This window comes from Hyaena hyaena, unplaced genomic scaffold, assembly GCF_003009895.1.
Source record: "Hyaena hyaena isolate Hyena2069 unplaced genomic scaffold, ASM300989v1 scaffold_74, whole genome shotgun sequence".
NCBI classification, from domain to species: domain Eukaryota; kingdom Metazoa; phylum Chordata; class Mammalia; order Carnivora; family Hyaenidae; genus Hyaena; species Hyaena hyaena.
The window spans coordinates 3,746,701-3,762,447 of NW_024080706.1; the positions used below are offsets into that span (position 1 = coordinate 3,746,701).

Consider the following 15,747-nt stretch of genomic DNA (forward strand, 5'->3'; position numbering starts at 1 on the left):
TTCCCTAAGGGTTTTCTTCCCTCCCAAACGAGCCGCTGTTCACTAGAAAGGGAGGTTAAGCGCCGCCGGCACCTATTTGTTCGGCAGGTGGCAACTGCCCTCCTCTGGGAGCAAATCTCACCAAGTAACCAACTACCAGACGATCCAAATACGCCATTTATCACAGCTGATGCACCCCGCCCCCTAGGTCACCCACGTTCACCTGGAGTCTGGCCTCTGGAACCCACAAGGTGTCATCCCCACCCCAATGAACCTGAGATTACGGCCACCACTCCTGCCCGGCGGCTCCAGAAGCGAAGCACAAGCCGGACTTGCGGGCGTAGAGCGAAGGAATTCGCTTCGCTGAAGCCCAGGAAAGTTTTCTGTGCTTTCCTGAAGTTCCCGCCCGCGTCGAGCTCACCTGCCCCTCCCTTGAACCCGCCCTCTCACATTCACAACCCCATCCCTGCCCCCCCCCATGGGTGTAGTGGGGACATTCACTGCTCACCTGGAGAGACTCGCTAGTGCCCAGAGGCGCCCACACTTGCGAAGGCCGAGGAGGGGAGGTGGGGGGAGGGCTCTGTCCCACAGGCCGGCTGGGAGCGCGTGGCGGGTAGGAGAGGAGGGTGTTTCCTAGAGGTACGCTCCCTCGGGCCCGCCCCCCACCCCCGCTGCGAGGGCGCCCCCACCGAGCCGCGCGCGCCGCCGGGCCAGGCTGGGGCTGCGGTGTGAATGGAACGGCCGAGGCTCCTGGCTCCTCCTCCTCCCCCGCCGCCGGCCCCTCTTATTTGAGCTTTGGGAAGCTGGGGGCAGCCAGGCAGCTGGGGTAAGGAGTTCAAGGCAGCGCCCACACCCGGGGGCTCTCCACAAGCCGACCGCCAGTCCGCTCCCCCTCTCCCGCCCTCCCTCCCACTCATTCCGCCACCCACCCACCCAGAGCCGGGACGGCAGCCCAGGAGCCGGGTCCCCGCTGCCTCCTTGCCGCGATCCTGGACTTCCTCCTGCCGCAGGAGCCGGCTTCCACGTGTGCCCCGGAGCCGGCGTCTTCTCACTCGTTCTGCTCCGGGCCTGGGCGCCTTCAGCAGCCCGAACAGCCGGGGCTCCGGGGCCCGGGTGGCATCTGGGGCAAGTTAGGCGCGGCCGAGTCCGGCGCCCAACGTCTGCACGGCCAGCGGAGCGGCGGGGCGTCCGGGGCTGAGCCGCCGCAGATGGGCTCTGACGTGCGGGACCTGAACGCGCTGCTGCCCGCAGTGCCCTCGCTGGGTGGCGGCGGGGGCTGCGCCCTGCCGGTGAGCGGCGCCGCTCAGTGGGCGCCAGTGCTGGATTTTGCGCCCCCGGGCGCCTCGGCTTACGGTTCCTTGGGCGGCCCCGCGCCGCCGCCGGCTCCGCCGCCACCCCCGCCGCCGCCGCCGCCTCACTCCTTCATCAAACAAGAGCCGAGCTGGGGCGGCGCGGAGCCGCACGAGGAGCAGTGCTTGAGCGCCTTCACCGTGCATTTCTCGGGCCAGTTCACCGGCACAGCTGGAGCCTGTCGCTACGGACCCTTCGGTCCTCCTCCGCCCAGCCAGGCGTCCTCCAGCCAGGCCAGGATGTTCCCCAATGCGCCCTACCTGCCCAGCTGCCTCGAGAGCCAGCCCGCTCTTCGAAACCAGGGTAAGCAGGCCGCGGAGCGCCCCCTACACGCGGGGCGGTGGCGCCGGGGCTCCCGCTGCGCGCTGGCACAGCCCTGTGCGCCCCCTTCCCCGACCCCAGCCCTTGCCGGGCTGTCCCCCCAAGGGCTGTGTGGGTAGCGGACGAAGGGAGAGGAGGCCGGGGAGAGGGAGTACGTGCCGGCACAGGCCCCCCGACATCCTCCTGAGCCAGGAGCCGGACTGGTTCGCAAGAGCCGGGAGGTCATCTGCGGCCCCGTACACCCCGGGAAATTCCGGGACTTAGAGTCTTTGTGGGAGGGGGAAGCGGGAACCCGTGCGGTGTCTGGCTCCGTCTCAGGAAGTTTTGTGGCTCCAGGCACCCCGAAACTGGACCTTTTTAGCTTTTAAGTTGAGGGACCAGCATCGGGTGTGCAGCCGGTGTTCCTACCCTGCGCCAAAATGTCAGGAGCCGCTCCAGCCCCTGATACGGTGATGGTATCACGGAGCAAAGAACGAGTGAAGGAACCCGCTAGCAAGTCAACAGTGGCTTTCCTGGAACCACGTCCGTATGGTGGTAGAGAAGCGGATGTCTCCTGGCGTCCAGCTCAGGCGGCGCCCACGAGGGCTCCAGGGCTGGAAGAGACCTCTGTTTATCCTATCATTCCAAGCTGTGTGGGACCGGGTCCTACTATATTGCATTACTATAGGCAATGCAATGAGGCCCAAACGTCGGCCTTCCTTCCTTGTCTCCTTGTCGTTAAACTCGGGACTCAGATGAGGAAGGATTTGCAAAGCATGGGAGCTAGAACAAGAACAATTTACTTGCCGACTTCAATCCGTGTATGTGGAAGGACACCGCCAACAGTTTTCTCGTCCCTCTCTGGCGCCCGCACCTCTACTCCCGTCAGGAGCTAGCGTGGAACCAATCGTGCCCAGCCCCTGTAGTTTGGCTTACAAATTTATCCTAATTGGACTTCTGTGCTGTTTGAGAAACTAAACGAATTCGGGTTGAGTCACTATTTTAGGAAATGCCTTGCAGTAGCAATGGCGGAGGTTTTCGCTGGAGCAAAATTTCACGCTAGCCTTGGGACTGCGATGTTTCTGGAATGCGTGGGATGGGAGGTGCCGAAGGTGTACCTTTTGCAAGAGGTGCCAGGGCTTCCGAGGCACGGAAGGGCTCGATGCTTCCCGCCGACGCCCGCACCTTCTAAACGAGCATCTTCAGGCAGTTCCCACCTTCACCCAACCTAGAGCACCTGGCTCGCCCCAAGCCCTAGTGAAATCGAAACCGCCCTCCCCTCTTCGTTCAGGCAATCCGGGATCTGTGTTTTCAGAAGGAACCACAGGCAGGCTCACAGGGTCCCTACACTCAAGGTCTTTCTAAAGGAAGTTTGTGTTTCGCATGCAAGGGATGTTGGAACAAGTCAGTGTAGATTCAGATGCTTGTGTTCACTGATCATGTCACCTCTAATTAGCAGGCTGTTGTTACCTTTTGCAAATCTCCAGGTCTCAGTTTCCCCATCTGTAAAAGGACATCTGAGATGGGCAACTTGGGGGTTGGGCCTCACCTGAAGTTCCATGCTACTGGAGCAGAAATCCAACTTTCCCCTGACTTCGGTTCTAAATTCATAAGGCAGGAGACCACCTAAAATTGACTGGACCAGTGGGTATATGATGTGAGTGAGTCTGTGTGTGGCTGTTTCCTCTTTGGAGAGCCTGAGAAGCCATTTGGTTTATTTCTGGGGCTCAAAATACTACTGTGCTATTATCATTTATTTGAATCCATCTAGATTCTGTGGGCATTTTTGGAACCTGGGCTCTCTCACTTTGTTTGGGCCCCTTCTGTAGGCTGGTCTGATGCCTGGGATTAGCATGAGGGTAGGGAGCGGTGAGACTATGGACTTCCTAGCCAGCAGGCACTACATTTAAGGGAAATATCTGAATTCCTGTCTAGTAGATAGGCTCAAATGCGAAGAAATAAAAGGCTTGGGCATTGGGGACCAGAACTGGCAGGTGAAGGAGTTCTATTCCCTACTCTGGGAAAAACCCAGTGGAGAGCCAGCCCCAGACATGTGCCACAACCTGTAAGTCGGTTCCTGTCCGTGGACTTCGGTTTTTCTTGCATTGAAAATGTAAATGGGCCATGGGATGGGAATGTCAGAAGCTGCTGAGCCCTGGCCTTGGCAACCCTGAGATTCTAGATTTATTCTCTTGATCTCTGGGGTTCCTGTGGCTCCCCCCAGGAATGCAGGGCCTGGCAGGGTGTGTGTGTTGGGAAAAGCAAGGGTATCAGTTCCTTCCCCAAAGTATGAGAATGGCCATCAGCAGACCCAAGCCAAACTCCAGCAGAGAGGAATCAAGACTCTGAATCCCTGTTCCTAAGCAAGGCAGCCTCGCCAAGGCCCATAGGAGAGGACAATTGGCACTTTCTCACCTCTCTCCTCCAAGGGATCATACCATCGTCCCCCCCCCCTTTTTTTATTATTTCTTAAATAGTATAGGTAGCTTCCTAATATTGTAACCATTAACTCAGCAAACATTTATTGAGCCTCAACGCTGTGCAAGGCACTGGTGACTGAGTATTAAGACAGAGTGCATGTTTGCAAATATCTCACAGCCTGACAGAGAAGTCCCTTGTCTCTGGATGAGAAAATCTAGGCTCGGGGCGCCTGGGTGGCTCAGTCGGCTAAGCTTTGGACTTCAGCTCAAGTCATGATCTCACGGTTCATGGGTTCGAGCCCCTCATCGGGCTCTGTGCTGACAGCTCAGAGCCTGGAGCCTGTCTTCAGATTCTGTATCTCCGTCTCTCTCTGACCCTCCTCCCCTGCTCACGCTGTCTCTAACTCTGTCTCAAAAATAAATAAAAACATTAACAAATTCTAAAAAAAGAAAGTCTAGGCTCTACTCTTAGAGTAAGTGTGCAAGAGGTCCCTCTGTGGCAGAGCTGGGACTCGAACCTAGACCAATGTTATTTCTACCTCCTTTTCCAGGATTTTGGCCCCTCTGTTGACATGGATTTCCTTTGCCCTGTTGGATAGGCACTGAACCAATAGTGGTCTCGATGTGAAGGTTCATGGTTTGCCAGTGCAGAAGTGGAGTCAGGCATGTGCTGGTGGCATCACCAAGCCACTCTAGGGTTAGGTGTTGAGACCAGATCTATAGAAGGACCCTCCTCTTTGAGTCACTTGGAGAGAGTATTCCGTTTTGGGACAGATTTTCCCTTATTTTGCCACAGCTATGGCGTCATCATTTCAGCCTTCTGACCCCCTTCCTGACAGAGCCTGCTCTCCATTCTACCCCTCAGCTCTCCGGAGGCCCCGGCCGGGCTAGGCGGTTCCCGGGTTCCTCCAATGCCGCGGGCGGAGAAACGACGCGCAGAGCTTGTCTCGCCTCTCCTTGCGGCCAAGGTTGCACTCCATTCCCCAGCAGAGACTAACCGTGGGAAAACCGCTACCTTGGTCGCTTAGAGCCTCTCCCTCCCAGGCCTGTACAAGGAGACTTTGAACACGCTGCCCCTTTTCGCCGGCAACTGTTCCTCCTTCGGTCCCCGCCCCCGCGCTCTCAGCGCCTGGCCCAGCACGAGGCCCCAGGACTGCGCGATCTAATCAGTCCCGCGTCGGATAAGCTTCTAATTAAAGGAACCTTCCCTCCCCTCAGCTGGCGCTTTCGCCGCGGCCTCTCCCGAGGGTCTTGAGGGAGGGGGTTGGAGGCTGGCCTCTGTCCCCGGGTCTGCGAGTCCTGTCAGGGAGGGGGCTTTGGGAGCCTCGCAGGGCGCGGAGGCGACGCAGCGGGTGCGGGAGTTGGAGCCTGCAATCCCACAGTTGCGGAGCCCGCCTCCAAGGACAGCACCGTGCCCGGGTCCACAGCCTCTACTCATCAGCTCAGGAATGGAGAAGGGTTTGTCTAGAGGCAGTTTCTTTGTGGCTTCTGTTTCTCCTCTCTATTTAAAAAAAAAAAAAAAAAAAAAACTTTCAAAATTCGGCCTTCTCTCTGCAAAATGCGGTACTAAGAGCCAAATTTCGTTTGTAAGTTGACAGGCCTCAATCAGGGCTGTGCCTCTGCTCCCAAAAGGAAGCCCAAGGTTCTCACCCAGCCCTGACGCTAACGGGGGCGGGGGTTATCTTTGCCTACTTAGCAGGCGATAGATGTAGGGCTCTCGGGTCATGCAAATTATAAAAGCTGGTGGTTTCTTAAGTTGGCGACCTGTGGCACTAAGCAGTGTGTGACACTTGGCCTGCCTAGTACAATCCGGTAATTACGACCTGTACCCGCCCTGTACAGACCACACTGCCGGGAGGGGGCAGAAGACGCAGGGTTTTGTTTTTGTTTGGGGGGTTATGTTTCAAAGATGGGGGTAACAATCTCCTTCCTCTTATCATTTTAAGTCTTTGTAGATACTTGTCGCAGAGCCTCTGTCATGCCTGGGGCAAGAGTGGGGGGTGAGAGGCCTTTTCACCCACTCATTCCCCCAAAGTGAGTGGAGTTTGGAGACTCAGCCCAGTGGGGGGGGGGGGTGGCGGCGGCACTGTGGCCCTGCATGAAGGCTGTGTGAGGGTCGGGGCAGATCTCATTCGCCTCGTGCTGGATCTCGGCCTCTGGCCTGGACCTCAGTCCTGAGACTCTTGGGGCCTGCATGTAGAAGGAGGGAATCCCACCAGGCCGTTCAGGGTCCCAGGACTGATCTTTATCTTAGTTGGAGGATGCCCTTTCCCCAGAGATGTCGACAGTTTTCCGAAAGCTGGTGGGGAATATGTTTAAAACAATTTAATAACAATAATCACACAAAGAGATTACATTTTTCAATCAAGGCACTAATCAACACTTTTTTTTTTTTTTTTTTTTTAACCCAGCCTTCGTTTGGGGAATTGGGGAAGAACACAGTTGCCCTTGGTTTCTCTGCAGGGCAACTATAGCAGGGGATCCGGGCACTGCTATGTAGGGAAAGGGAGGAACAGTGTCCCGCACACTCTAAAACAAGCACGCTTCCCCGCCTGGAGCGCGAGGAACGTGGCCCCCACAGTGGTAGTCAGAGTAGGGACGCACTGGGTGCGAGTTGGGTCCGAGAGGGTAAGGAGGAGGGCACAGGACAGAGGCCCGCGGGGCGCATCTGGAAGGGCCCCTTCTTGTAACCCTCACCAGCTTTCCTGAGGGCCTTGGGTGTCGTGGTGTAGGGTCGCGCAGCCTCAGATAACGTTACTCGGTAATTACTCTTCCCATTTAAAGCCCATGCCGTTTAACTGGCTCCGAGTAATTAATGAAAGTTGGTGCGCGGTCCCCTGATTTACGGCTCCGAGTCAGCGCGGGGTCAGCCGAACAGATTCATTTCGCTCGCCCGCGCTGCCCCTGAGCAAGAGCCGCGGTGTTTGTTTTTGGAGAACTTTCTCCGGCGAACAGTTGGCGGTTTCATACTCCACTTGCCCAAGGTTCGGCTCAGAAGCAGCAGGCAAGGTGGAAGAATACAAAGGCGTAAATGAATTTGGAAACGGCGGGGAGGTCAGGGGTTTGGTTTTTTTTTTTTTTGGAGAAAAGGCGGGGAGCCGGCTCCGAGGTCACACGTTTGGGCTTGGGCCTGGCGCCCCGACGAAGGTTCTGGAGACCGGTGGGGTGGCATAACCCTCCGCTGGGGTTTCGGGTACGGGGATGGGGGGCAGGTGCTCCTCCACCCCGGTTCTGGTTCAGAACCGCCGACCCAGTCTCGGCCCTGACGCTGTGCTTCTCTCCGCCGCGCTCGCAGGATACAGCACAGTCACCTTCGACGGGACGCCCAGCTACGGTCACACGCCCTCTCACCACGCGGCGCAGTTCCCTAACCACTCTTTCAAGCACGAGGACCCCATGGGCCAGCAGGGCTCTCTGGGTAAGCAGGCGGGAATGATGGCGGGTCCTTCTCTCCTTCTCCCTTGCCACCCCTGTCCCCCTAATTTCCAAACCACAGCAAATTTGGGAAGGGGAGAAGAGGGCAGCTAAAGGGATTTCTAGAAATGTTCAGCCCAATCTCACTCAGTTTAAAAGAAAAGATTGAATTTTGTCCCCCCCCCCCCGTGCCCCCTAAGTGTGTTAGGGACAGCTCCACTCAAACAAGCCTACGAATATCTTTACGTGCACTACGAAGTGGCTGTGGAATGAGCAGCTGGTTAGCTCCTTACGATCTGGACGCCCTCTCTCTGCACGCGCCAGCATCCAGACCCCTTGCCCCCGGTTTAGCCCAGGAGACTAGCTGGGGATGCTCTCCGTCCCAGCCGCTGGCCTCGGCCGCGCGCCCCGCGTCCCCAGGCCCACCCCGAGCCCCTGGGGCGCGCTCACCCCGCTCTCTTCGGGTCTCCGCAGGCGAGCAGCAGTACTCTGTGCCGCCCCCAGTCTACGGCTGCCACACCCCCACCGACAGCTGCACCGGCAGCCAGGCCCTGCTGCTGAGGACGCCCTACAGCAGGTAGGAAGGCGCTCGCCGCGGTGTCGGGGGCGCGCGAGCCGCGGGAGCGTCAACGTCCGACGCGGGCAGCCGGGGCCGCGCGCGCGCAGGGGCCTGGAGGCAAAGGAAGTCTTTAGCTACTTAAAGCAGATTCAAGCAGAGCTCCAGGCTCTGATTTGAAAGAAGTAGGTTTCCTCGTCTCCTAGTGTTACTGTGTGTGTGTGTGTTTAAATACAAGTGAGGGCGGTTACTGTTGGAGCCGAAGGGGAGTGGGGTTTCAAGAAGTCATTTTTTAAAAGGGCTTCTTATGGGAGGACTTTAGCTTCCTTGCGACCAAAGATTAGACATGGACTCCGCTCCCACTCGGTTCTTCTCCCTTCTCGGCCCCCTCCACGCCCACTAGCCACACCGGCCGGCTTTCTCTGGTTGTAATTCGAGGGCGCGTACGCTCGGACCGCAGTCCTCTCCGCGCCGCGGTGCACGGTGGGCGTGGTCCCTGCGCCGGGCTCCGCGCCGGGACCCGGACTGTGTGCGCGGCTGCGGTCGGGTCGCGGCAGCGCCCTCCGGGGACACGGCTCCAGCCCGCGCCAGCCCTCCTTCCTGTTGCCGGGAGGCAGAAGACCAGCTTCTTTTCCTTCCAAGCGTTTTTCCCCGTCCCTTGTGCGTTCTCCCGGCTCTCGCTCCACCCTCCACCTTCTCTCCCCCAAATTTATTCTTCAACTTTGGGTGAACTTGGCCGGGATCCCGCTTCTCCGATAGGGTTGCCTAGTAACTGGTGCACACACCGGCGAGCGCGCGGGGCTGGAAGGTGGGGCGGGGGGAGGGAAGTGGCCGCTCCAGGCCTTTGAGGTGGAGGATTGGGCGCACATTACCTCATGTTCCGCCCCTCCCCCTCCCCCCACCCCGGTGCTACGGGGATCCTGATACCGACTGCCTCCAGATTCATCGCCATCCTCCCCCCTCCGCTCGAGGACCCGGGGCTGACGTCAAGGGAAGGAGGTAGTGAGGTAATGAAGGAAGGAAAAGCGCCTGCCCTGGGAGATTGGGTGGGGGGAATGGCCGCGCCTGGGGGACGTCTAGTCCCACAGGTGGAGGAGGGGAGGGAATCTTCGCTCCCGAGCCGGCGGCGGCTCGTCCCAAAGTCCGGGTGTGCTTATGAAGCTGAGCCTGGCACTGGACTGATTCTCCTATCCGGGGGAAGTACGGGGTCGAGCCCCTTCTGTTTTGTATGCTTGAGACCCACGGACTTCGGAAACCTTCCGTTTGATGGGAAAATCCGGCATATCTAATCGGATCTTGGATTCGAGATCACTCTTTTTTCCTTTCCTTTTCCTTTCCTTACCCCTCCCCTCGCCTCCTTTCGTCTTCCTTTCTTTCTTTGAGTGAGAGGGAGCTTCTAAAGAAATGCACAAAGGTTGCACAGATAGAGGTGGAATGACCATACCATCATCTCTTTCTTTTCATTCTCACTAGCTGGAATCTAGTTCGGTTCTCTGGCACGGTAGGCCCAGTGTCCTGCCCCAAGCTCTTTGTTTCCGTGCTTCCCTTTGGTGGGTCACCTCACTGGAATGGGTGCAGAGCCTACAACCACTCTCTGTTGTGAGCACCCCTACTCCCACCCCGGCAAAACTGTGGTGGCAAGGTCACTGTCATCCTTGAGGAGCTGGTCTTGCTCATTGCCAGAGTGGCATTGCTGTTATTCTAGTAGCCATTGGGGTGCAGTTGGAATGGTTCCCCATGGAATGACTTTAACCCACGCCTCCCTCCTTGGTTCCTGGTTGGTACCTTACCCCAGGCAGAGACAAAGACCTTGATGCTAGAGTGGGTGCCATTTAGATGCACTGGGATACCTCCTTGGGGGTTGGGGACTGGGAGGTGTTGGAAAGGTACCATCAGAGGGGCTGAGCAGCTTAGAAAGAGAAGGAGGTGGGGATAAAGTCCTCATAGCCACTGGTTTCCTAGTTCTCTGCTCCTTTGGTGGATTCTGACTTAGTGCTGAATTTGTGGTTGTCATGGACATAGGAAAAGTCACTTGGGTTGCATTTTATAGGTAAAACTCTTTATAGGAAAACATTTTCTAATCCAGCTCATGATTGGCAATTGTATAAAGCAATTTTGTCAGGTTCATCTCTTGGAAAGATTTGCTTATCTCTTTCTTCTTTCTATGTAATTGGATTTTTTTTGATGTTTATTCATTTTTGAGAGACAGTGCATGAGCAGGGGAGGGGCAGAGAGAGAGAGGGAGACACAGAATCCGAAGCAGGCCCCAGGCTCCTAACTGTCAGCACAGAGCCTGACGTGGGGCTGGAATTCATGAACCATGAGATCATGACCTGAGCCAAAGTCCAACACTCAACCAACTGAGCCACCCAGCTGCCCTGGATCTTTTTTGCTTTCATTTTTATATTTATGTCACAAATATACCATCTTCTTCTGTTAGAGAAAAAAAATTTTAATGTTTATTTTTGAGAGAGAGAGAGTGTGAGCAAGGGAGGGGCAGAGAGAGAGGGAGACACAGAATCCGAAGCAGGCTCCAGGCTCTGAAGTGTCAGCACAGAGCCAGACGCAAGGCTTGAACTCACGAACCCTGAGATCATGACCTGAGCCGAAGTCAAAGGCTTTACTGACTGACCCACCCAGCCACCCCAATGTAGAGAAAACTTCTAAGCAGTAAATCTCCTAAAAAAAAGGATTTGTAGCAAAAGAGTCTGCTCTCTTGAATTGTGTACTGTCTTTGAAATTCCATTCACCCTAAATTCATAACATTTTTTTTATCACTTTTCAGAGATTAGGTACAGTAATAATGATGGAACAGACAGGTGTGAGGATGTTTTAAAATCGGTCATATGCATCAACGCTATTGCAGTTATGTCACTTCCTTCTTTCTTACTCCTAAAAAAAGGTTTGGAAGGGTATTTAAATGCTTATGTGAATGCAGTGTTTGAAAAAGCATAGGAAACTAGACTAAATTTTAACCACTTAATGGCTTAATTTTTGGGTTTTAGGTATTTAGTGGTGCCTCTATTGGTCCCTGGCTCCATTCCCTTCCGTCTAAAATTGGGACCTCCTGGGAAAGGCTTGCTTGTATTTTGTTTGCCTCCTTCCACTTGACCCCTGCGGCAGCCTGCCCAGCCTTTTCCCCACTGCCTTCCCAAAGCTTCTGTCTCTCTAATCTTTAATCTCCCTTCCCAGCATGAAATAAAGGTAATGGTACATATACTGATATAAAACAAGTGGTGCACAATATGTATTTGCTTTGAGGAAATTCTTAAAATTCTTGTTATACAGTGACTCTCTTTCCTTGCTCAGGGAACAGATCTGGGGAGTTATGGCTGTGCACATTTGTGTGTAGATGTGAACAGTAGTGAATAGAAAATGCTCACAATTGACTTATGGGAAATGATAGGAGATGGTTTTCTCCATCCTTTCTGTGCCTTGCCTCCCCACTCCCCATATGAAGGTGGGTAGAGTTCTGTCTAAAGGTCACAGATTTTGGCTCCTCCATAGGGGCTGTGATCATAGCTGGGTGAACTATGAATCCTTTTAATATAATGATGAGGATTTTTTGCATGCTGACTGTGTGTTGCTGGGCACTATGCTAAGTGTGTCACTCAGTTTACTCATTTAATTTCTTCCAAGGACTCTGTGAGATAGATACTCTAATCTCTACCCTCCTGAAGAGGAAATAGATTCAGAGACGCAAAGTAACTTGCTTTGGTCACACAGCAAGTCAGAATCAAGACCAGGACTTGATCCTCAGTCTCTCTGACTTCAAAACTCATCTGTGCTCTGAATCACTGAGGGATTCCAGACCATCAGCATTCTCCATCTGGAATATTCCCCCTATACAATCTGTGCCAACACTGTTGCTGCTAAGTGTGTAAAGCAAATGCTTGTATATGCTTACTTCATCCAGGTGCCATTCTAAGCATTGTACCAGTATTGACTTCTTAATCCAGATGATGACTTTTTGAGGCAGGCAATAGGTTATCATCCCCATTTTATAGGGGAGGCCCTGGGAGTTGAATTTGCCCAGATGACACAGTAAAGTCCCTGATTTCAGGTAGTGAGGCTTCAGAATCCATTCACCCTGCTACCTCTCCTGATGAATAAGTAAGTGCCATTTTCTTTCCAAAGGGGGCATCTGTCCTGAGCCTCAGTAGAGAAAGGTCTTTATTTCCCAGTAATGAAAGAAATACTATTATCTGTTAGTTTTGCCCATGACTTTAAATAGAAAGCCCTTAATGGATTTGGGGCAGTTTTCTCCCTGCTGACTATTGTCAGAAGCAGATTTTCTCCTGAAGCCCTCACTCACAAAGCAGCTGTCTGCCTGTCAGACTTCAGACACCTCTAGCTTTGCCTTTACTGCTGGGATGAACTACTGGGGGTGAAGTTGAGTCCAGGCACCTAAAGGCCTCTCTTCCCATCCCTCCAGATAGAGGAGGAATTATGGCTTGTAATGCCACTGTGATTGTGCTTGCTCACAGGTAAGGTTCCAGGTGAGGTCGGACCCCATGCTCTACTGAGGGGAGACGGTAGTGAAATCCACTCTCACTAAGCATGAAAGTTTCCCCTGATTTCTGCCTAAAACAGGCAGCTAGCTGGGCCTTCCCTGCTCACTTCCTTTGAATCTTCTTCCACAAGCCCTTCTGCCTCCCCTGCTGGCTGACCTCAGTGGAGCCCCTGATCCCTGACTGTGCCCAGTTCCTGGGTGGATTTTCATGGCTACTTTTGAAAAGGAGTTCTGTGCCCTATGTTTGAAAAATCCTCTTCTCCACAATATTTTTTAAAGATATTCTAATCCTTTCCCTTTCTTCTTGCTCTTTTATTAGGTTTGCATATCCTTCTTTGTAACTTTTAAAATTTATTTTGAGAGAGACAAAGAGAGTGAGTGGGGGAGGGGCAGAGAGAAAGGGGGACAGAAGATTTTAAGGGAGCTCCTCACTGACAGCAGAGAGCCCCATGGGGGCTCGAACACTGGAACTTCAAGATGGTGACCTGAGCCAACTGAAGTCAGAAGCTCAACCAACTGAGCCACCCAGGTGTCCCTGCATATGCTTCTTTAGCAACTTTGCTAACAATTTAAATGAGGATATTTCCTTTTGCCCCTTACTAAGTAAAACTGCTCCCAATTTGGGAAGCAATAATTACTGATTCAAATATTTTTAATTGGATGGTGATGTTTCAGGGGTGCCTGGGTGGCTGAGTCGGTAAAGTGTCTAACTTTAGCTCAGGTTATGATCTCACAGTTTGTGAGTTCGAGCCCTGCATCGGGCTCTGTGTTGACTGCTCAGAGCCTGGAGACTGCTCTGGATTCTGTCTGTCTGTCTGTCTCTCTGCCCCTCCCCTGCTCATGCTTTCTGTGTCTCTCAAAACTAATAAATAAAAGTTAAAATAAGTAAAAAAATTTTTTAAATGCTGGAATGTTGATGATTCATGAGCAATGAAATTGACAGTGTAGGCTTTTACCAGCAGATTGTTTTTCATGTGAGAGAGACTTCCGTAGCAGCCATAGAGTTTCTGGGGAATCCAGGTCTTTGGGAAGTGCACCATATACTATTTAGGTTGGCCTTCAACATAGACACGAGCCAGAGGACAGCTCGTGCCCAAGGAAATAAAGCTATATTTGATAATACCTCTTTTCGCTTGTGTGTCTACATATATTTACATGGTGTACAAGTTTCACTTATGACAATACTGATACTTGTTTCCCACATAGGTAGGCATGAAGGCAGAAAGTCTGAAATGGTTTCCAAGGGTGGGCAGTGTTATCAAAACCAAAGGCTTGAAATGGACTTGTCTCCAGGGAGGGGGAAACATGTAGTTTCAAATATTCCTGCAACTTTTGTGCTGACCAAGTGTTTATTAATAGAAGTTGAATCCCCAGTGGGTTTTTCTTTGGTGAACTGGTGAGCTGGAGAGAAATAACAATACCAAGAGATTGACTGTAAAATAATTATTCACCATGGCCTGCTGGGCAGAAATTTCTCAACAAGCAGCCTCTATGGCGCCTTGGAGGGAAGAACGCAGGAAAAGGGCTGTGTGGAAGTCTGGCTGCAGCCTTTTTTCCTGAGCCTCGGTTATCAGGTGGAGAGGTGAACCCACAAGGGCCTCTCTGTTGGTGCGGGGCAGGGCTATTGCAGCAAAAGCTGGACATCGTGAACTCTGATCACAGATGGCAGTTATATCTGCATTTTTCTTGGTTAGAATTTTCTTTTCTCATCCATTCATTCTTTTTTTTTCCTTCAGTCTTGTGGGGGAAACTCCTTACTTCCGCCAAGGTGCTACTTTGCCAGCTGGCAACCATCTGGCAGAAGTAATACCAGCCGTAACCAGGTTCGACGGCTCCGTTCCAGTGGTGACATGAACTTTTCTACCTTGTTCTGCTGAATATATAGTAAACACTCTTAAAGTGAAAATGTACTTGAATTACACACACATTTGAAGAGTGGAGGAGTCCCAGCCCAGATACTAGCTGAGGGCTTTCTTTCCTCCTTTCTTTTTGTGTGGAGGTCGAGAACTCAGTAATACTGGAGTCCAGGCCAAAACAAACTCTATATGATCTACTACCGATTTCCTTTTAAGTTCCTCTTTTTGCTAGGACTGACTTCCTTTTATTTTACTCCAACTTGCATTAATCCCAGTTACAGAAGTTTTTTTCCTCTCTCCCTTGCTTCCAACTTCAAACATTTCTTACATAGGAAACAAGGGGCTTAAAAAAATCTACTTAAAAAAATATAAAGGATACCACGACTTTTGGAATATATTTTGGCAGCCTGCAATTGCAGAGTTCACTTCCGAACAGAGTTAGACGGCGAGCTGAAATGCCTACGTGATCACTGTGGTTACTTTGAGCCAAACCACCTGCTTATCTATCTCCTTTGGGAATGAGGTGGTCAACACCTACGGTGGTTATTTAATAATTAGATGCTTATTTGTCCGAGGCCATGTATTCCTTGACCAGTGCTGCCTCTTTCTGTGGGTTTTCACGATGAAAGCCGGGTGTTGACCGATTGCCCAAAGAGATCAGAGCTGCAGCATGCTTGGGCCAGTATTTTTAGCTCGGGTTCACATTCTGTCTCCTCCCCAGCAGAGCAGTTATTGTCATTGCTGTCATTGACTTCCAGTCAAAAGGTGGTGCCGGCCAAAGCTGACTGATGGAACCACTGAGGAACTTCAGCCAGTAGAAGGCAGGATGTGGTTAAAATTGTGCGGGGCACCTGGGTGGCTTAGTCGGTTAAGCGTCCGACTTTCGCTTGGGTCATGATCTCGCGGTTCGTGGGTTCGAGCCCCGCGTCGGGCTCCGTGCTGACTGCCAGCTCAGAGCCTGGAGCCTGTTTCAGAGTCTGTGACTCCCTCTCCCTCTGACCCTCCCCTGCTCACGCTGTCTCTCTCTCTCTCTCTCTCCTAGAAATAAATAAAACATTAAAAAATTTGTGCTCTGATCCTATCACCGGACTCAGGAAACCTATTAGTAGCTTAGGGGGTGTCTAAAAGTCCTTCTCCCCTACTGGCCCATCCCATCTCTTCTCCCCTCGGGGATTTGCAAGCTGAGCTGTCAGGACCCTTAAATCAAGAAGTGGGGCTCCTCCTGCAATCTTGGCATAGTAGTTTTAGTTACCTGAAAAGGATGTGTTGGGCATCTTACATCTTTCAACTTTTCTGGAGACAGAAACGATCACAATGCTTTCTGTAACTTGTTCTCTTTCACCTCCATACTTGTCTATA

The 15,747-nt window shown here is 52.8% G+C and overlaps 1 protein-coding gene across 2 annotated transcripts in view; it reads left to right on the forward strand.

Moving 5' to 3' along the window:
- The first annotated feature begins 1,187 nt into the window (after window positions 1–1,187).
- Window positions 1,188–15,747, forward strand: part of WT1 (WT1 transcription factor) — a 47,725-nt gene continuing 33,165 nt past the window's right edge. Inside the window, exons 1-3 of one of the 2 annotated variants that reach the window (XM_039233371.1) lie at window positions 1,188–1,632; window positions 7,345–7,467; window positions 7,938–8,040. In XM_039233371.1, the coding sequence (XP_039089302.1) occupies window positions 1,188–1,632; window positions 7,345–7,467; window positions 7,938–8,040 (671 nt within the window). Of the gene's footprint in view, window positions 1,633–7,344; window positions 7,468–7,937; window positions 8,041–8,148; window positions 8,205–15,747 lie in introns of those variants that run through there. The other variant, XM_039233372.1, reaches the window with a different exon arrangement.